General features: G+C 41.5%; 1 protein-coding gene across 2 annotated transcripts in view; it reads left to right on the top strand.

Moving 5' to 3' along the window:
- The window catches only part of TCEANC2 (transcription elongation factor A N-terminal and central domain containing 2), a 47,012-nt gene extending 34,691 nt beyond the window's left edge, over positions 1-12,321 (top strand). For both annotated transcript variants that reach the window (XM_023727052.1, XM_004371705.2), the window contains exons 4-5: positions 2,062-2,255; positions 11,322-12,321. In XM_023727052.1, coding sequence (XP_023582820.1) covers positions 2,062-2,255; positions 11,322-11,510 — 383 coding nt within the window. In that variant the 3' untranslated portion in view covers positions 11,511-12,321. The remainder of the gene's footprint in view (positions 1-2,061; positions 2,256-11,321) is intronic.
- Positions 12,322-22,336: the final 10,015 nt, after the last annotated feature.

Below are 22,336 nucleotides of genomic sequence, written 5' to 3'. Positions count from 1 at the left end.
CTGCTATAACAAATACCACAAGTGGATGGCTTTAACAAACAAATTTATTCTCTCACAGTCTAGAAGGCTAGAAGTCTGAATTCAGGGCCCCAGCTCCAGGGGAAGGCTTTCTCTGTCTGTCGGCTCTGGGCCAAGGTCGTTGTCATAGATCTTACCCTGGTCTAGCAGCTTCTCAGCACAGGGATCCCAGGTCCAAAGGACATGCTCCACTCCTGGCTCTTCTTGCTTTGTGGTAATGAGGTCCTCCTCCACTCTGCGCAATTCTCCCTTTTATATCTCAAAAGAGATTGACTCAAGATACAACCTAATCCTGTAGATTGAGTCCTGCTTCATTAACATAACTGTCTCTAATCCTGCCTCATTAACATTGTGGAGGTTAGGATCTACAACACATAGGATAATTACAGCCACACAATACTAAGAATCATGGCCTAGCCAAGTTAACACACGTTTTTGGGGGACACAGTTCAATCCATAATGGACACCCAAAGGCAAGGGTAGTGATAGATAATAGGGATAGAGAAAAGAGAGTGATTCCAGAGCTATTAAGGAGGTAGTCACATACACACAAACAGCACACATTTGTACTCACACATCCCGGTCTTGTTAATACACTAATTGGTTTATGTTTTATTACTATCTTAAGCAGGACAGTATTCTAAATGGTTATTTTCTGATATAAGCAAGCTGTTGATTTTTTTTTTTTTTTAATCGAGGATTCTCCCATCTTCTGAACTTTTAATTCTAGTGTTTAGTTGATTTCTTTAGCTTTTCTAGGTGTTTCTTTTTATCAAGGTACTTTTACGTATTGATATTTTCGATTCTTCCCCTTAAAATTTTTTTATTATGAAAATGTCGAACATAAAAATAAAGAGAATAATATAGCAAACCTCCATATGACCTCCATATGCCCTTCACCCAGATTCAATAACTATTAAGATTTTACCACATTTTCTTAATCTTACCCCCCCTTTTTTTGTGTTGTTGAAGTATTTTAAAGCAGAATCTCAGACCTCATGTCTTCTCAGCTCTACATACTTTAATGTGCATCTCTAAACAATATGGATATTTTCTTACATAACCACAATTCAATTATCATACTTAAACTAAATTAACAATAATTCCTTGGTATAATTTAATATCTAGTGCATATTCATATTTCTTAGTTATCTCAAAATATCTTCTAACTGTTCAAATCAGGATTGAATTTACACATTGCATTTGATTGTTTAGACTTCTAAGACTTTTTTTTTTGTAGCAGTCCCTAACCCTAACCCTCGTTTTCAGTAATGCTGTTGACTGTTGAAGAAACCATGTCCATTGTCCTGTAGAATGTCCCACATTCTGGATTTGTCTGTTTCCTCATACTCTGCTTTATTCCTCTTGTCTTTTATCTTTCCTGGAAACTGGAGGTTGGCTTTGAATGACTAATTGGATTCTGGTTCATCTTTTCTTTTGGGTGAGGGTGTAAGACTGTGAAGTACTACCTATATCTTATATTTTCACTCTTAGGGATGCTAAGATTCATCAGTGGGTTCAGGCGATGACAGTTCATCCCTCCATATAAATTTCCCCATCAAATAAGATCATCCACTGATGATTATTGCCTGAATGAATGATTTCATCAGGGGCTACTAAATGGTGATTTTCTAATTCTGTCATTCTTTTCACATTTATTAGCTAAATAAAGAACATTCTCTCAATAACTAGGGCTGTTTGGTTATCCAGAAATATATATAGTATTTGCCAAAAAAGCAAGATAAATGTTTTTTGTTTTTTTTCCTACAATTTTTGTATTAAAGAGTTAATGCCGTAGTGATTGTTCCTTTTAACTGTCATTGATCATGCTTCTATTTTATGATTTATTGCATTGGCTAGTCCAGTGACTCTCCTCCAGTGATTATTTTGTTATCTCAGCCTTCTGAAATGGGTCTTCGTTTGCGCAAGAGCCTTTACATCCTTAGGTTTGTGAATGACTTTCTCATTGCCACGCTTCAGTCCATCTAGTCCTGTGCTTCTCAGAAGACAACCTTTCCTTTGATTTCTCTTCTCTTGCTCCAGGTCACACTGTGAACAAGATGCGGAAACACTCAGATTCAGAAGTGGCTTGTCTTGCCAGAGAAGTTTACACTGAGTGGAGAACTTTCATGGAAAAACACTCAGATAGACCTTCTATTGAAGTCCGGAGTGATCCCAAAACCGAGATGTTTAGAAAAAATGCCCAGAAATTACTCTCAGAAGCTTTGGAATTAAAGGTAAAGTGTTTAACTAGCCTCTCTTGGTTAAAAGAGCCTCACCTTTTCATAATGAGCTTCCACAGTCTTGGTGCTTATGGCTTTATTCTAACTGGTTATTCTTTAAGGATTTTGGATTTATAAGCATTGTTCTAGAAGGCAGTGTTGTAGAAAGAGAGCAGGTTTTGGAAGCAACAAGACATGGGTTTCAAGCATGGCTCTAGTATCACTGCCTGTGACACTTAAGGCAAATTTGTTAACATTTCTGAGACTTGGAGCGTAATTCCTACCTATAAAGGTCATTGTAAAGGTTAAATGCGCCATTTATGTGGAGGAATAGTATAGTGCCTGGTAATAGAAGTCACTTAATCGATGTCGGTTCCCTCCCACTTAAAATTTTTTCTCTTCCCACTGATGCCAAAATTCTGGGATAGACTCTGTTATGGTTTATCAACGGCAAAATCAATAGCTGTTAATCGGAAAGACTCCATTCTTCCAATTTTTGTCAGCACCCATACCTTTTTTATCTTATTTTATTGTTGTACTTTAAGTGAAAGTTTACGATTCAAGTTAGTCTCTTGTATAAAAATTTATACATACATTGTTATAAGACCTTAATTGCTCTCCCTGTACTGTGTAAGCACATTCCTCCTTTCCACCCCTGTTTTCCCGTGTCCATTCAACCAGCTCCTGACTGTTTCTGCCTTCTCATCTCACCTCGGGACAGGAGCTGCCCGTTTAGTCTCATGTATCTACTTGAGCTAAGAAGCACACTCCTCACAAATATGATTTTATGTCCCATAATCCAGTCTAATCTTTGTCTGAAGAGTTGGCCTCAGGAATGGTTTTAGTGCTGGGTTGATAGAGAGTCCGGGGGCCATGCTTTCTGAGGTTCCTCCAGTCTCAGTCAGACCATTAAGTCTGATCTTTTTCCTAGAATTTGAGTTCTGCACCCCACTTTTCTCCTGCTCCAACAGGGACTCTCTGTTGTATTCCCTGTCAGGGTGGTCATTGGTGGTAGCTGGGCACCATCTAGTTCTTCTGGTCTCAGGCTAATGCAGTCTCCGGTTTATGTGGCCCTTTCTGTCTCTTGGGCTAATGCTTTCCTTGTAACTTTGGTGTTCTTCATTCTTCTTTACTCCAGGTGAGTTGGGACCAATTGATGCATCTTAGATAGCCACTCGCTAGCTTTTAAGACCCCAGATGCCACTCACCACAGTAGGATGCAGAACATTTTGTTAATAAACTTTGTTATGCCAGTTGACCTAGATGTCCCCTGAAAGCATGGTCCCCAGACCCCCGCCCCTGCTATTCTGTCACTCGAAGTATTTGGTTGTATTTAGGAAACTTCTTAGCTTTTGGGTTAGTCCAGTTGTGCTGACTTCCCCTGTAGTGTGTGCTGTCCTTCCCTTCACCTAAGTTAATTCTTGTCTACTATCTAGTTAGTGAATAACCCTCTCCCTCCCTCCTCACCCTCGTAACCATCAAAGAATGTTTTCTTTTGTGTTTAAACCTTTTCTTGAGTTCTTATAATAGTGGTCTTGTATAATGTTTGTCTTTTTGTGACTGACTGAATTCACTCAGCATAATGCCTTCCAGATTCCTCCATGTTATGTTTCATGGCTTCATCGTTGTTCTTTCTTGTTGTGTAGTATTCCATTGTGTGACTATACCGTAATTTGTTTATCCATTTGTCGGTTGATGGGCACCTAGGTTGTTTCCATCTTTTTGCTATCATGAACAGTGCTGCAGTGAACACAAGTGTGCATGTATCTATTCGTGTGACGGCTCTTATACCTTTAGTTTTAAGGCATAAAATCAATTGAGTAGACATTCCCTGTCATTGTCTTAGCCAGTAGTTCAGGTGATGCTAATCAGTTAGAGGTACACATGCTGGAAGGACTTCTGCTTATTAATAATAATATTAATCATCATCATCGTCGAGCAGCAAGTCTTACAGGCTAATTAATACTCTGAAAATCACATACATAGCATCTGTATTTTTTCCTATTTCAGGGTATCCCTATTAAGCTATCCTTAAAGAATAATTTAATATTATTAATAAAAGAAGCAATTCAGAATTTTATTTATTTTTATTGTGCTTTAAGTGAAAGTTTGCAGTTCAGGTTAGTTTCTCATACAAAAATTTATGCACACGTTGTTATGCGACCCTTGTTGCTCTCCCTGTAATGTGACAGCACACTCCTCCTTTCCACTCGATTTCTTGTGTCCATTCAGCCAGCTCCTGACCCTCTCTGCCTTCTCATCTCGCCTCTGGACAGAAGCTGCCTGTTTAGTCTCATGTATCTACTTGAGCTAAGAAGCACTGTCTTCACGAGTATCATTTTATGTCCCATAGTCCAGTCTAATCTTTGACTGAAGAGTTGGTTTTGAGAATGGTTTCAGTCCTGGGCTAACAGTCTGGGGACCATGTCTTACAGGGTCCCTCCAATCTCAGTCAGACCATTAAGTCTGGTCTTTTTACTAGAATTTGAGTTCTGCACCCTACTTTTCTCCTGCTCCGTCAGGGACTCTCTGTTGTGCTCCCTGTCAGGGCAGTCATTGGTGGTAGCCGGGTACCATCTAGTTCTTCTGGTCTCAGGCTGATGCAGTCTCCAGTTTATGTGGCCCTTTCTGTCTCTTGGGCTAATACTTTCCTTGTGCCTTTGGTGTTCTTCATTTTCCTTTGCTCCAGGTGTAATTCAAAATTTTAATGCAGGTTTAAATGCTAAATCAGTTACTTCATTCTCTGGAAAAAACATTTTAACCTTCCCATCTCAATTATTCACCCACAACTGAGAGTGGTGTATTACTGACTTTTTTCAAATAAAGTTTTGGGTGTTTTAAATATAAACTTATGATAGAAAATCTTTAAAATTCTGGAAAGAGCAAAGAAAAAAAATCATCATTGAACCTACCACCCAGAAATAATCTTGTTAACGTTTTGGTGTATTTCCTTTATGGAAAATTATTATAGCCCTTTAAATGAATGCTGGGCAAATTCTGATTATCCTAGGTTCATTAAGGACCAACTACTATATATGCCAAATGTTCTGTAAGAGATTTTTATTGATTATTTAAATAACATAGCAGAAAATTCACATAATTATGTACATTTGTGTTGTCTCTTTAATCTTGATCAATATCAGTTAGTGTCATTTTGTATATATTTTTCTATATATGTTTATAATTTTTAATGTCTATTTGATAGTCCAGTGAATTGATATGCTGTAAGTTTGCTTAACTTTTCTGAAAGGAGCTTTAACAGAAATATTATTAAAGCCTAGGAAGAGAGAAAAAATATGAAGGTTGTAAGTCTAATTTTCCAGAGTATAGATTAGCCAACAAAACTTGCTATTTGATTTTTTAAGTAAAGTTTATTTTTGAAATAAACCAAAATTATTACAGAAACATACAGTGTATGTATATATAATTTATAGTTAATGTAGTGGTAAATACCCGTTCCCTGTGGTATCTTTTTAAGTAAATGATAATAACGAAGCTATGCTTGTAAGGATTAATGAGCAGTTTGCCTGCTATATTAAACTCCATAATAATTATCCTTTTAGTTTATCCATTAATTATCCTTTAAATGGCACATCAAGTGGTAAGCACTCAAGTGTTACAAAGCAAAGTTAAAAAACTGATAACATTCGTTAATGCTTTCCAATGTAATTGGGGAAAAAAATCAGATTAAGCATAGCTGAATGGTTTTGTTCCCAAAGAGTAAATTTAAAAAACTAAAAATATGCATCTTACTGTCTTCCTTGGCCAAAAAAATCAATCTGTTTTCTTGTATAAATAGCATTTGATAGTATTTTTTATAAGTTTGGTATGTCAGAAAATATGAACAGAAACACTTTTTCATAAGGTTAACTCTTAGCACCTATCACTGTTGGAGACATTTCCATATTAGGGTAATTCAGTGAACCATCTAATCCAGTATCTGATCTTTGACAGTTACCAATGTTGAGTGGATTTGAATCAGCCATCAAATCTCCATAAATGTACTTTATCAGTCAGTAGTACATTGTTGGATAAATTATTGGCCCAATGACTAAAAATCCTTTACAGTTTGAACCTAGTATGTGTTTTTGCAAATATCACATCTTCTCATTACATTTTTGTAGAAAAATACTATTAGTTTCAGTCATATCTTTTTGTAGTGAAAGCCACACATGAAGGATATACACACAGCCAAAAGATGCATCTCTTCATTACCCTACAGATCTTGCTTTCCAGATTCATGGATTGTTTCCTTGTTCTTGGAATAATGGAATAGATGAATAAAAACTCCATCATTGAGACCCAGGCTCCATTCCCCTTTACTTTCTCCCTTCCAGATCTTCTTTGTTCTTCCCCGTCTTTTAGATCTTTCCTCATATGAACGTCCCCTGTGGTGTCATTCTCTTACTTCCCCTTCCTCATTATCCACTCTCCTTCCTCCCTCACGGCCTGTGATCATTTTCCTATTATGTCATTAAAAAAAATGGACCTGATTCTCAAAGTGAGCCTGTATCATTAAGAGTTACAAAACACTGACTGGTTGGCTCAGTTGGTTGTCAGATGGTGCTAATGAGATCCAGGTCAGGGGTACATCCCCATATGGGACTGTTAGTTTTTGCTTTGTTTAATGGCCTCAGACTGCACCCCTGGCTTTGACCAGCTCTCTCATAAATGTTTTCAAGTGGTCAAAAAAAGAGTGTGGGTAGATACGTACAAATCCAATCATACTGTTGGAAAATGCACACAAAGTTTGCTTCCAGTGGATATTCAGTTCAGCAGTGGTTAGCAAGGATCTACTAAGTGCCAGGTACTATCCTGTGTGCCAGGGGAGAATACAAACACAAACAAGTTGCATTTCCTACCTAAGAAAGCTTACTGTCTCCTGGCTGAGAAGCATGTAAATGACTAACTAAAATATGAGGCCAAATGAAATATGTTCTGAAATAATAGTCCCAACAAGTATTGTGAACACACAAAGAAAAGGAGCAGTTAAATCTGATAGGAGAGTCTGGGAAGAGATGGCAGTTGGATTGACCTTTTTAGCAGGAGTAAGATTTTGCTAATTAGAAAATACACATAAAATAGAAACATATTTCTTATTTTATCTGCTGTGTATATGGTGTTTTCGAAAGAGTAGGAAAGGAGTGGGGTTATAAAGGGAAGAAAGGACATTCACTTAACGAATATTATTGAGCACTTACTATGTACCAGTTTCTTTGCTTGGTGTGGAGAATTTAGAAATGCATACAACATGGTACCAGCCCTAGAAGTACTCATAGTCTTCTGAGGGAGATAGACAAATAAATAATTATAGTATAATGTGAGAAGTTCTTGCACTTAAGGTAAACAGTGAAGAAGACCTTTCTGTACTTTTAAATTGCTTATAGATGTGGCAGACATCATTAATTGATTATGACACCATTTCCCAGTGAGTCCAGAGTCCTTGATGAAAGACAGCTCTAGGTGGTCATGTTTTATATCTTCCCCCACCTATAACCAGTTGGTCCAGGATTGGACAACTGAATAATACACACTCACAGGCCCAAGTCGATAAGGAAGGCAAATCCGATTCTCTGTCTCTGAAAAATGTGAACTAGGAAATACCAAGAAAACAGCAGTTAGTGGGAATGTTGAAACAGAAGGGTTGTTGGAGGAGTTAGGAAGCAGAAGGTGTGAGTAGAAAGGAGATATTTAGAATAGGGGGAGAGAATAAGGCAGTTGCAATTGGTCGTAAATAAGTCCATGGAGAGAAGCAAACACATGTGAGAAAGAGTCCAGGCAGATCACGAGAGACACAGAGAAAGGAACTAACCCCGAAATACATCTCTAGGTTTCTTACAGCTTTCCTGGTCCCATTCCTGTTCATACACATGTATCTCATAGCAAAACCCTGTTTTTCAAGGTCTCATTTAAACTCTGGTCCTTTCACCCAAAACTGCCAGGTTAGGACCCATTGGAAAAGACTCATCAACTTGGACAGGTTTGGTTTGCCCAAAGGCAGTTACAAGATAGGCATGCTTCACTTTGTGCAGTAACTTCTTACACACAGTGGTGCATGGTGAATCATCTTCCCTTAGGATTTACATTTTAATGTCACAAGTTTTTTTTCTTCATTTCTTCATTCTGATTGGCTTTCTCTTTCATTTAAGAAGATGCATGCATGAGAAATATTAGATGCTTTCTTCGTATTCACATCACACCTCTGTCATAGCACCTGTCATGCTGCCCAAGATTCTCTCTGTACATGCTATCACCTTTCTGGGCTGTGAATTCCTGGAGGGTAGGGGTCAGGTCTTTTCTGTCCTGTGTCTTCAATACCCAGATCAGGCCAGACTCAGAGTACAGACTCTGTAACTATTTGCTGAATGAATGAAGTATGTATGTATAAGTATCCAGTTACGGTGAACTCCAAGGAACTCTCAGAGTTTTTTGGTTTTTTTGGTACTACATCTTGATGGAGTGGCCTCAGTCTGTTTTACAAACACACACATACCCTTCCTCTCTTGACATCTACCTTCCCAGCCTTTTAAAATGGACTGGTACCAGGGCTGCCTCAAGCTGGGAGCTAGACCACTGCCCACCCAGAAAGCTTTGAAAATCTTGAGGAGTCTGGGTCCTGAGAGCCATGGTGTCAAGTCTCCTCACTCACTAGCACAAGCCTAGGAGATTATCAGTCAGTCATTAGGACCACAGAGTTTCTGATCATCTTTGTCTGCTGGACCTAGGCAGATGTCTGGGCCTGGGCCTGGGCCTTTGCATATCTTCTACTAGAATATTCTCATATTCATTCATATTCTCTCTCTCACCTATCTTAGTCTACTCCCTGCTTGGTCCTTATTTCTTCCAAGCTTCTTTTTTCTGTTTGTTTTGGTCTATCTGTCTCTTAGGTTAGGATATTTTATCATATGTCTGGTGATCCTCTTTGATTTTGGTGAGTTGTTTTTTTTTTTTCCCCCTCTCTTTTTTTTTAAACTTTTTAAATTGAAGTATAGCACATATACAGAAAAGTGCATAAAACATATATGTACAACTCAATGAATTTATCACAGAGCAAACACGCTCTTCACGTGGTCAAATCCTGCTTGTTCCCTAGGACTCAGGTTAGACACATTTCCTCCGGAAGCCAGGCCCTGCCTTCCTCGGTCGAGTCCCTTTGCAGTAGCTGTGCTCCCAGCACTTGTTCCTTTCCCCTTTCCTAGCACTCAGGACACTTACAACCCCTGTTGACTGCCTGTGTCTCCTGCTAGACTGTGCTCTCCAGGAAGTCAAGGCCTGTGTCCATCTTGTTCACTGCTTTTTCCCCAGCCGCAAACACAAAGCTGGCACATAGTTAATGCTGAATAAATATTTGAATGAGTGGCTGGGCTAGGGAGGAAAGAAATGAAGGGAAAAAAGGAAGTGAGAAAGAGAAAGAGAAACTTGTTTCTGGTTTTCAAGGAAATCACTATCAGGAGAACAAACTCAAAAAAATAGATTATAGCATGTTATGATAATGACTAAGGGGAGCTCAGGACTTTTATGGCAGACTCAAAGAAGAACCTTCAGTCCTTTGAGCTAGGCTTTGATATACAAATATAAGTGTGTTTCCTGGAGGCAGGTATCCTCTGGTAAGGGAACATGTGCCTGGGCAGAAGCCTAGAGGAATGGAAGCAACTTAGAGTGCTCAGGCTGGGCCATGGTCGGGGTGTTGTTGTTGTTAGGTACTGTTGAGTTGGTTCTGACTCATAGTGACCCTACGTACAGCAGAATGAAACACTGCTCAGTCCTGTGCCATCCTCACAGTCATTGCTATGCTTGAGCCTGTCGTTGCAGCCACTGTGTTAGTCCATCTCATTGAGGGTCTTCCTTATTTTCACTGACCCTCTACTTTATCAAGCATGATGTCTTTCTCCAGGAGCTGGTTCCTCCTGATAGCGTGTCTGAAGTATGTGAGAAGAAGTCTCACCATCCTTGCTTCTAAAGAGCATTCTGGCTGTACTTCTTCCAAGACAGATTTGTTTGTTCTTCTGGCAGTCCATGGTATATTCAATATTCTTCACCAACACCGTAATTCAAAGACATCAATTCTTCTTTGGTCTTCCTTATTCATTGTCCAGCTTTCCCATGCATATGAGGCAATTGAAAATACCATACCTTGGTTCAGTTGCACCTTAGCCCTCAAAGTGACATCTTTGCTTTTTAAAGATCTTTAGTCAGGATGGGGAGGGGAATAGTGGGCAATGGGCCTGGAAAGGGAGGGAGATAGGGCTGAGGAGATCCCTGTCCAGCAGCCCTGCCTGGCCTGGATCCTAACCATGTGACAAAGCCCTAGACCCATTCTGCTGTGATTATGTCTGTGACCTCAGGATGACTTGGACCTGAGTTAGGCCACCCCAGAATTGGTACATGTCCCCTCCCTAGGCCTGGTCTGCGTAGCTGAACCTGCAGAAGACCCTCCAAGCTCAGCTAGTCTCCAGGAATGTTGAGGGGACAGTTAGTGTGATGAGGCGGAAGAAACACAAACTTTGGAGTCAGGGGTCCGGATTAGAGTCCCTCCCAACTCTGCCTCTTAGTAGCTGTAAGACCTTGAACCTTTACTTCTTTGAACCTGTTTCTTCATCTGTAAAATGAGATAATAGGCATTATGAGCATTAAATGTGAACAGTGATTTATAAACTGCTCTACACACATATTAGGATCCAGAGCCAGTGTTTCTAAAATGTTGTAAGGGGTTAAAAGGCGCTTAAAAAAAGAAAGCATAAACTGTTATACTGATTTATTATCCTTCGTCTTCGTTTCCTGGTTGCTAAAGTACAGGGTCCAGTACCCGTTGCTTAGTTCAGGCTGGTTTCCTGTTATAATGGCAAATATTACCACCCGGCAGGGGTTGTGAATGAGATCCCTGTCACAAAGCACATGGCCTTGTTCCTTAATTGCCAGGGTGGAATTAATTTGCTCTTCCTGTTTCTCTTGCGACAGGAAGTAGATGTCCTTGAATTTCAGTTGATTAATGGAGGCCTCTGAGCAGAGTGCTCCAGCCTCTCTTGCTTTTAATCCTTATGCAATGCAAGCCCCTAATTTGATAATTTTACTGTTTTTTAGATGGATCACCTACTGGTTGAAAATATTGAGCGGGAAACGTTTCATCTCTGTTCCCGCCTCATTAATGGGCCATACCGGCGGACGGTAAGAGCCCTGGTCTTCACATTAAAGCACCAAGCTGAAATTCGGGCCCAGGTGAAGAATGGCTTGCTGCCAGTCAGCACATTTGTAAAGAACCACAAAAAGTGACCTGAGGATGTTCCAACCCTGAGCTGGGCAGAGAGGAAAGCAGGCCTCTCTCTGCCATTCAAAGACTCTTTTGAGTTTGAGTGATGGCTGAAGCTGGCTGTGCTAAATTTTCCCATGGTGCATTCCTTCAGACGGAGGGTGCTGAGAGCCCTGGCACACACAGGCCTGCAGGAACCTGCTTCATTATCTGTAGCATGCTGGTGCTGCCTAACAGGATGCGCACTGGCTGTCACTGGGAAGCGCTGCACGATTGCCATCACCCAACACAGTGAAAGGCGATGGATTTCACTGTGAGTATGCCAGAGACACCTCTAAACATCCCCCATATCAGGCAGAGGAAGTTACTACTTTATTTCGCCACCCTGCAGGTAACTGAAACTCAATTACTGCTGCCGCTCACTCGGTTCCATCCCCCTGAGTTTAGATAGCTCTGGTGCCTCTCAGAACTCCTGTCTGTTCTCTTTGCTCTACCCCAGGGGTGAGCCTGCCAGAGCCAGCCGACTACCCCTTCTTGCCAGAGCTCACTTATCTGAACGTTTCAGCTCTCCCTGGAAGACCTTCTGTGTTGGTCTCCGGAGCCCCCATGCTGAGGCTTCTAATGAGGAATCGGCCTGAAGTGTCCCCCCACCTCGGGGGTTTATTTGAATATGTTGGCTCTTTCAGTTTAGGGCCATGTAGAAGAGACATAGTGAAATTTCTCTTGAAATGAATTACTATAGTAGGAAAAAAATACATATACATTTTAAAATGAAATACCTCTGTACAGGCCTGCTTGAACAATTATGTAAATGATACTTGCTTTTTAAAGTAACAATAAACTGGGATTTTTTTCTAAAACAAAAGATATGGCTTGTTTATTGAAAAATGTTTTGAGTTGAGAAAGGGTACAGTTGGCAAAATTAAAGGATGATGGGACATGAATTCAAGGGAATTAGCAAGACCCAAGGGAGTGTTTTAGATTAGGGGAGACTGGAGCATGTTTGTGACACAAAGCATTAAGTAATGGGCTACTAACTGAAGGGTTGGTGGTTTGTATCTCAAAAAAAAAAAAAAAAAGGCCTGGCGATCTCCTTCCAAAGGGCACAAGCCTGAAAACCCTATGGAGTGCAGTTCTGCTCTGACACTCATGGGGTCTCCATGGGTCGGAATCAACTTGATGGCAGCTGGTTTAGTTTTTTGGTTTTGGAGTATGTTTGTAATACAAGAAAGGAGCCAATAGAAAGAGGGACATTTACGATCCAAAAAAAGAGGAGATGGCTGGTAGAGTAAAAAGATAGAAGGGAAGGGACTAACATTGTTGTCCATCTAAGTGCTAGGTGCTTTTCCTAAGACAATTTATTAACATTTGTATGGATCTTTATATAGGTTTAAAAAAAAAAATCCTTTTTAATCCTCTCACCTGTTGTATGAGGTTGGTATTGTTACTTCAGTTTTTTAGATCTGTTCAGCAACCATTTACTGAGCACCTATTGCATGGGGCACTGTAGAAACTGGAAAGTAGCCAGATGAAACCAGAGTGGCTCACAAAAAAGTGTCTTTTTGAATTTCTCACTGCAGGTAACTATTGGAGCCAGAATAATAATAACTGCCACCAATTATTGAGCACTTACTAGGTGCCCAGCAACATGGTAAATATTTTTCAAAAAATAAAACAAAGATGAGAGAAGTGAGGCTCAGAAAGTTGTGGTAACTTACTCAAGGTCCCACAGCTAGTGAATGGCAGATTTAAGGTTCAAAACCCAGCTCAGTCTTCTTGGTTGATTTCATCCACTCTCATAGTTTCAAGCATTATTTTCATGCCGATGAGGCTCCAATTTGTATCTTCAGCCCAGACCTGTCCCCTGAGTTTCTGATATCTCCTGAATGTCACATAGGCATGATGTAATATGTCCTCTTTCTCTCAATTGGCAATACTAGCAACCCAGGCATTCCAGCTAGGAACCTAAGAGTCAGCCTAGATCCCTCTATTCCTCACCCTCATCCAACCAAATCCTGATGATTTTACTTCCTAAATATATTTAGAGTCTCTTGCCTCTTCTCCATCTCTGCTATCACTTCAGGACTTTATCCTTTCCTGCCCAGATGACTACATAGGCCTCTTAAGGGGTCTTTCTGCCTCTAGTGTTAACCTCTTCAGATCCACGCCTCTACTCTATAACCAAAGTAACCACAACTAGAAATCTCCCATTGAAAAACCCATCAGTAGGTCCTTATCACTAGGGTAAAATACAAGCACCTTAACATGGTTTTCATGTTGGCTATGATCCAGCCCCTGCCTTCCTTTCCATTCTCACCTCTCTCCCCTCCCTGACCCAAACTTGACTCCCCGTCTTCACCAGACTTCTTGGAGTTCTTCACTGCATCAGGTTGCATGAAACCTATGAGCTTTTCCCTCTCTGGAATACTACTCTACCTAATTCCCTCCCCTGCCCCTGCCTTAATACCCTGTGTGCTATTATTCTGTATGTATCCATGGGTTCTGTGGGTATGTTTATCTTTCTGTCTCTCTACTTGATTGTAACATCCTTGAAGTCAGAGATCCTGCCTTACTCATCCAGACATCTCCAATGTCTAGAACAGTGCTTGTCCCAATAAAGATTTGTAAAATTAATGGGAATCCAAGTATCTCTAGTCTCCCTGTTTCCACCCTTGTTCCCCCGGTAGTCTGTTTTCCACAGAGTAGCAGAATGAACCCTTTAAAATATAAGACAAATCATATCACTTCTGTGCTCAGAATCTTCCAGTGGGCTTCCAGTCTCACACAGAGCAAAATCCCAAGCCCTTACTATGTCTTACAAGACCCAACATGCTGTGGTCCCAGGCTGCCTTTTTTACCTCATTTCCTAACATTCTATCCATTTCTCACTCCTCTGAGGTCCCACTAGCTCACTTGTTTGAATACACATACCAGACATGCTCTTGCCTCAGGGCCTTTGCACTTACTCTTCCCCTGACAATGCTTTTTCCCCAGATATCTGCATGTTCCTGCCCTCTCTTGATTCAGGCCTCTGTTTTCCCTATCAGAAAGACCTTCACTGACTACCCTAAATAAAATAGCACCCCTTCCCAACCATTTTCTAATACTCTACCCTGCTTTATTTTTCTTCAGCCCATTTATCACTCCTTGATGCAGTTATTTGCTTGTTTCTTTACTGTCTATCTCCCCTCTTCAAGAATTTAAGCTTCATGAAAGCAAATTCTTTGTTTCATTCCCTGTTGTATCTCCAGCACCTAGAACAGAGCCTGGTACAAGGGAAGCCTCTGTAACTATTTATCGAATAGTTGAACTATTGGTTGTGGGTGCACAGGAAAGGCATCTATCTAATCCAATCAAAGAAAGTTTCCTAGAGGAGGTGATACCTGAGTTTAGTCTTAAATGGCAGAAGTGGCTAATTGGGTGGTTGAGGTACATGCCTGGCAGGTGAAGCAGAGAATGGAAAGGCCCAGAAGTGTGAGATATCTGTAAGGCGATTAGTGTGACTGGAGTGGAGGACACAGGCAGGAAGAGTAGATGGAGATGAGGCAGGAGAGGTAGGCAAGGACTGGATTTGAAGGGTCTTGAGCGCTGGGTGGAAGGTGTATGGACTGATTTCATGCAGGAAATGGTCAGCTTTGTGTTAACAGGCTATGTGGAGGAGAAGCTGGTGCCAGGGAGAGAGACAAAAGTTAGGAAACCTCATTTATAAACAACCAAAGAGTTCTGCGAACTGGGTATGCAGAGTAAGTTGACAGCAAACTTCTCTCTGGCTGAAAGGCTTCTGTGGCGATAGTTGGAAGGTACAATGATTGCAGAGATGTCCTTTGGAGATTTGGAAAGCAGACTATGTTGTTTGTGGCTGTTTTCTCCTTGATGTGTGTGCAGAATTTCCATGAACGCTAATGGAGCTATTCTGGGTACTTGTCAAAGGGAAGGAGGCTTGCAGACACGCATCCAAGCCTTTCACCCACCAAGAAGCATCTCTGAATTCTAGCCTGTTACAAATGAAAGGGTCAGCTCCTGAAATGGGGTGACAGAAGTTCCTGGACGTCTGTAAGTCTAGGTGTGGATGTATCTTCTAAGTGTGTTCAAGTTGCTAGAGGAAATTTGGGAATGTAAATACCATAGAGTCTTCTCAAGCAGCTTATTGATCCTTTTCTTGTGATTAGATTGGAAGTTCTGGCCCTTTGGGTAGGGACTGAGTCTCTTTATTTCCATTCATTCACTCAACAAGTGCAGCCCATCTGCTGTGCCAAGGACTAGACTGGTGCTGGGGAAACAGCAGGAAATAAGATATAATTCCCACCTTTGAAGGAGCTCTTAGTCTGGTGGGGAGACAGACATGTAAATAAATATAGTATGGAATATTGAGTATTTACTATAGATATTTACTTAAAATGTTGAGAAAGTGGAGAAAAGAATGATTAACACTGCTCTGAGGTGAAGAAAGTCTTGACAGAGGAGTGAACATCTGAACCAAGTCTTGAAGGATAAGGTAGGAGATCTTAGCAGGGGGACCAGTATATGTGCAAAGGCACAGAGGTGTAAAGTACATGACTTGTTTCAGTAAAGGCAGATAATACCATGTGGTTGAAGCATAAGGTTCTTAGGAATAATGGAGAGAAATGGGGCAAAAAAGTAGCCAAGGGCCTTGGAGGCCTTGTCAAGGAGTTTGGACTAAAGATAATAGTAGTAGGTCATTAGAAGTTTTTGAAGAGGAGAATGCCTTAATCAGATGTGTGTTTTAAAAAGACAAAAATGTTCTTATATAAACAGGTATTTAAGCAAATTTTTAAATTAAAGAACCCCAGCAGTTTAAGGCAAAGGAAAGAAAGACTTTTGAGATTCAGTAAGTTAGAGTTGGTTTTTTGTTTTGTTTTGTTTTGTTTTTTGACAAATGAAGTTTGGAGTTGACCAAGAAAATACCATTAGCGAGTCCCAGGTTTGAAAAATGGCAGGAGGCCCAGATAATCCATTTATTGTGTTCAGTGGTGAAGGAACAGGCAGCTGGACTTTTTTCATTTATAGAATATCAGGTTCTTAAACTTGTGCCTGTCAACTTTGGTTTTCTTTTGCTGCAGCCTCAGGCTTCAGAGCCTTAACTCTGAGATTTGTAATGTGCTTTGGATGCGTTTATCACAGCCAGATGGGGTGAAGGCTCAGTTTGTTACTGCCCATTACTGCTATCGAAGGGAGTTCATCCAGAAAACAAGGCTTTGGGAACTTTGATTAGTTCAGTGACACTGCCTTGGTTTCAAAGGAAAGGTTTGGTTGGATAAAATTGTGTTTCATTTAAATCAACCAAAATGATACAATTGCTGTCCGGGATGGATTTACCCATAAACTGAGGAGATCGATTTCAAGAACCAGAAAGACCAAGATGTTCAGACAAATGCTGTTATTTCATCTTGTTAAAGTCATTTATTCAGTATGTATTTACTGAGTCCTTATGTGCCAGGTGTAAGGGTCACAAGGTTAAATAAAACAGTCTCTGACCTCAAGAAGCTTACAGTCTAGTGGAGACAGACAATAAATAGACCATTAAAAATAAAAGCAAATGATACAATTAGAAAAACGAGCAAAGATCATGCATTATGGGAATTCAAAGAAAGGACATGAAAGCCAATGAACATCTTAAAAGGTGCTCAACCTCACTGGTAATCAAGGAATGGCAGAGATTAGTGCCATCCTTAAAGACCTATAAGATGCAAGGATGGTGATTCCCATTATATCTCTATTTAAATTTACCAATCTGACCCTTTCAAAAACCAGATGGATTCTGGAAGATGACACTGGACTGCAGCAGAATCAACCAAGTGGTAGTTCTGATTGTAGCTGCTGTGCCAAATGTGGCATCTTTCATAGAGCAGATAGCATGTTCACAGGTATGTGGTATGTAGCCAGTGATCTGGCAAATGCTTTCTTTTCCTTCCCTATCAGAAAGGAAGATCAGAAACAGTTCGTATTCACTTGGAACAGACAAGAGTATATATGCATTTACAGTCTTGCCCCAGGGCTCTTAACTCTCCCACCTTCTCTCACAACCTAGTCTGAACTGACCTGTACCATTTAGACATCCTACAGGATATCACACTGATCTGCTATATTGAAGACATCAGCTAATGGGGCCAGATGAGCAAGAAACAGCAAGCATATTGGAAACCTGGGTAAGATACATACACTGCAGAGAGTGGGAGAAAACCTTAGTAAGGTTCAGGGGCTGGACATACCAGTGAAATGTTTAGGGCTCCAGTGGTCTGGGGCATACCAGGGACATTCCCTCCAAAGTTAAAGACAAATAATTACATCTCCCATTCTCACCATGCAGAAGGCAGCACAATGCCTAGTAGGCTTCCGGGTTTTAGAGGCAGCATATTCCACACCTGGGAATACCCCTCCACTCCATATACTGAATGGCTGAGAAGGCTGCCAGTTTTATTGGGGCCCAGAACAGGAAAAGGCTCAGCAGCAGGTCCAGGCCACAGTACAAGTAGCCCTGTTGTGTGGGCCATGTGATCTGGCAGAACCTATGGTATTTGAGGTACTTGTGGTGGGAGAAGATGGCCAATGTGGAGTTCATGACAAGGCCCAATAAGAGGATCACAGTGCAGACCCCAGGCTTCTGGAGCAGGGCCATGCCATCTGTAACAGAGGATTATTAATTTTTCAAAAAACAGCTCCTGACTTGCTACTGGGTTCTGGTAGAGATGAAACATCTGACCGTGGATCATCAAGTGACCATGCGGCCAAAACTACTCATCATGAGCTGGATTCTATCAGATCCATCAAGTCATAGGACCAGGCAAACCCAGCAACAATTCATCATAGGATGGAAGTCGTACAGCTGGGCTTGGGCACAAGCAGGGCCAGAGGGCAGAAGTTAGCTGCATGAGCAGATGGCTTAGACATCTATGTCATCTACCACCTATGCACCAGTGCCTCTCCCTCAACTCACACCTATGGCTGCCTGGGGAGTTTCTTACATCCAGCTGACAAAGAAGAAAAGTCAAGCTTTGTTCATGGATGAGTTGGCGCAGTATATGTGAGCAAGCCAAAAATAGACTGTGACTGCATTGCAGCCCCACACAGCAGTGTCCTTGAAAGACAACAGTGAAGGGGAAATTCTTCCAATGTGCAGAGCTTTGGATAGTATACCTAGTCATCCACATTTTGTGGAAAGGGAAGAGGCCTGAGACAAGAATATACATGGATTTCATGAATGGCTTGACTGGTTGGTCAGGGGTCTGGAAGGAACAAGGTTGGAAAGTCAAGGAAAAGGAGATCTGGGGTAGAGGCATGTGGATGGACCTATGGGAGTGGGTACCAAGTGTGAAGATCTTTGTACTGCATGGTAACACTACCAGACAGCATATGCCAGGGAAGAAGCGCCAAACAACCAGGTGTACATAGTTGACATCAGCCAACCTTGAAGGCCACACCAGAGCTAGCACAATGTGCTCATAAACAGTAACCATGATGACACAGAGGGTATGTATGTATGAGCCCAGTGGGGGTCCCACTCTTCAAGGCTGATCCAGCTGCTGCTGCTACAGCATAGTCAACCTGCCAGTAACAGACCAAAACTTCTGATGATGTCTCTATCCCTCAAGGAGACTAGCCACTTGGTGGCAAGTTGATTACATTGAACCCCTTCCACCCTGAAAAGAACAGCAATTCATTTTCGCTGGAATAGACACACATATTCCAGATATGAGTTTGCCTTTCCTGCTTACAGGGCTTCATCCAGCCCAACTATCCAAGGGTTTACAGAGTGTTTAATCTATTGACATGGGATCCCATAGACTACATCAGAAGAGGTACAGCAATGGGTACATGACCATAGGATCCGCTCATCCTTTCACATGCTGTACCATCCTTAAGCTGCCAGTTGGGAACCATCTTTTGATAGCACTGCAGAGGCACCAACTCAGAAATGATACCATGCAAGGATAGGGTGCCGTCCTTCAGGATGCAGTATACGTTCGAAATCAAAAACCATTACATGGTGCTTTGTCTTTGTCTCTAATAGGTAGAATACACGGGTACAGGACCCAAGGGATGAAAGCAGGAGTAATCTCACTCTTGCCATCACTCTCAGTGACCACTTGGGGAATTTGTGCTTCCTGTCCACACATCTCTGGACTCAGATTTAGAGGTCCCAAAGTGGGAACACTTCCACCAGGAGATATCTCAAGAGTACTGTTGAACTTTTAGCTGTGGCTGCCACCCAGGTAATTGAGCTACTTGCGTTATAAAGGACCAGCAAGGCAAGAAGAGGAGTCATCATTCTTTCAGAGATAATGGATCCTGATCGTCGGGAGAAGGTAAGGCTGCTGGAAAATAATGGAATGTAGGATATATCTTTGGTACCCAGCTGATACACTTGGAGACCTCTTGATACTCCATTGCCTGATATCTGTGATAAATAGACAAGTGCAGGAGCCATGGCCTGAAAAGGGTATGGGTGACCACAGGCTCAGACCCCTCGGAGCTGAGGGTCTAGATCATGCCACCAGGTAAGTCACTGAGACCAGAAGAGGTGCTAGCTGAGGGTAAGGGGAATCTAGAATGGATAGTAGAAGAGAGAGACAATGAATATCAATTGCGGCCTCAAGACCAGTCACGGTGGGGGCTGTAGTTTGTCCCACAAACTTTCCTCTAGAAGTTTCTCCCAGGAAAGTAGGCCCACCAGAATCCTGGAAGAGCTGCTCTCAGAAGTTACATGAACAAGTGGAACTGAGAAGCACATGGGGTGAACTGTGGTAGATTCCCCCCCACCCCCCACCACACACACACACACACACACACACACACACTCACACACACACACTCACATGGGGTGGGCTGTAGTGGTCTCCACTACAGCCCACCCTGGCAATCCTCAGCTATCGGCCCTCCTGGGAATTTTTCCCTCTGCAAGGCAGTTCATTCCCAGGGGAGATCAATTCCAGTCAAAGATCCAGCCCCACTGCCCCAGCTCAGGACAACTCTGAAAGACTATCCCAGCTTCTGAGCCTCCCATGGGACTGGCTGAAGTTTTTTTTTTTGTTGTTGTTTAAACTGTCCTTTAACTGAAAGTTTACAGTTCAAGTCAGTTTCTTGTATAAAAATAGACCCTTGTTGCTCTCCCTACAATGTGACAGCACACTCCTCCTGTCCACGCCAGATTTCCCGTGTCCATTCAGCCAGCTCCTGTCCATTTCTGCCTTCTCATCTCGCCTCTGGACAGGAGCTGCCCATTTAGTCTCATGTATCTACTTGAGCTAAGCACATTCCTCACGAATATTATTTTATGTCTTATAGTCCAGTCTATATTTGTCTAAAGAGTTGGCTTTGGGAATGGTTTTAGTTTTGGGCTAACAGAGAGTCCGGAGGCCATGTCTTCCAGGGTCCCTCCAGTCTCAGTCAGACCGTTAAATCTGGTCTTTTTACTAGAATTTAAGTCCTGCACCCCAGCTTTCTCCTGCTCCAACAGGGACTCTCTGTTGTGTTCCCTGTCAGCGCAGTCATTGGTGGTAGCTGGGCACCATCTAGTTCTTCTGGTCTCAGGCTGATGGAGTCTCTGGTTTAAGTGGCCCTTTTTGTCTCTCAGGCTAATATTTTCCTTGTGTCTTTGGTGTTCTTCATTCTCCTTTGCTCCAGGTGGGTTGGGACCAATTGATGCATCTTAGCTGGCCACTCGCTAGCTTTTAAGACCCCAGATGCCACTCACCAAAGTGGGATGCAAAACATTTTCTTAATAAACTTTGTTATGCCAAATGACCTAGATGTCCCCTGAAACCGTGGTCTCCAAACCCCCGCCCCTGCTACTGTGTCCCTTGAAGTGTTTAGTTGTATTCAGGAAACTTCTTAGCTTTTGGTTTAGTCCAGTTGTGCCGACTTCCCCTGTATTGTGTGCTGTCCTTCCCTTCATCTAAGATAATTCTTGTCTGCTATCTAATACCCCTCTCCCTCCCTCCCCACCTCGTAACCATCAAAGAATATTTTCTTCTGTGTTTAAACCTTTTCTTGAGTTCTTATAATAGTGGTCTCATACAATATTTGTCCTTTTGGAACTGACTAATTTCACTCAACATAATGCCTTCCAGATTCATCTGTGTTATTAGATGTTTCACAGATTCATCGTTGTTCTTTATCATTGTGTAGTATTCCATTGTGTGAATATAGTATAATTTGTCTATCCATTCATCCATTGATGGGCACTTAGGCTATTTCCATCTTTCTGCTTTTGTGAATAGTTCTGCGTTGAGCATGGGTGTGCATATATCTATTCATGTGATGCTCTTATTTCTCTAGGATATATTCCAAGGAATGGGATTGCTGGATCATATGGTACTTCTATTTCTAGTTTTTTAAGGAAGCACCAAATCGATTTCCAAAGTGGTACCATTTTACATTCCCACCAGCAATGTATAAGTGTACCAGTCTCTCCACAACCTCTCTAACATTTATTATTTCGTGTTTTTTGGATTAATGCTAGCCTTGTTGGGGTGAGATGGTATCTCATTGTAGTTTTGATGTGCATTTCTCTAATGGCCAACTATCGTGAGCATTTCTTCATGTGTCTGTTAGCCACCTGAATATCTTCTTTGGTGAAGTGCCTGTTCATATCCTTTGCCCATTTTTTAATTGGGTTGTTTGTCTTTTTGTTATTGAGGTTTTGCAGTATCTTGTAGATTTTAGATATTAGACGCTGATCGGATTTTTCGTAGCCAAAAGTTTTTTCCCAGTCTGTAGGTTGTCTTTTGACTCTTTTGGTGAAGTCGTTTGATGAGCGTAAGTGTTTGATTTTTAGGAGCTCCCAGGTATCTAGTTTCTCTTCTGGAGTTTGTGCATTGTTAGTAACGTT

This window comes from Trichechus manatus, unplaced genomic scaffold (genome assembly GCF_000243295.1).
Source record: "Trichechus manatus latirostris isolate Lorelei unplaced genomic scaffold, TriManLat1.0 scaffold00015, whole genome shotgun sequence".
In the NCBI taxonomy this organism is placed as follows: domain Eukaryota; kingdom Metazoa; phylum Chordata; class Mammalia; order Sirenia; family Trichechidae; genus Trichechus; species Trichechus manatus.
This window is presented reverse-complemented; position numbering and strand designations above follow the sequence as displayed.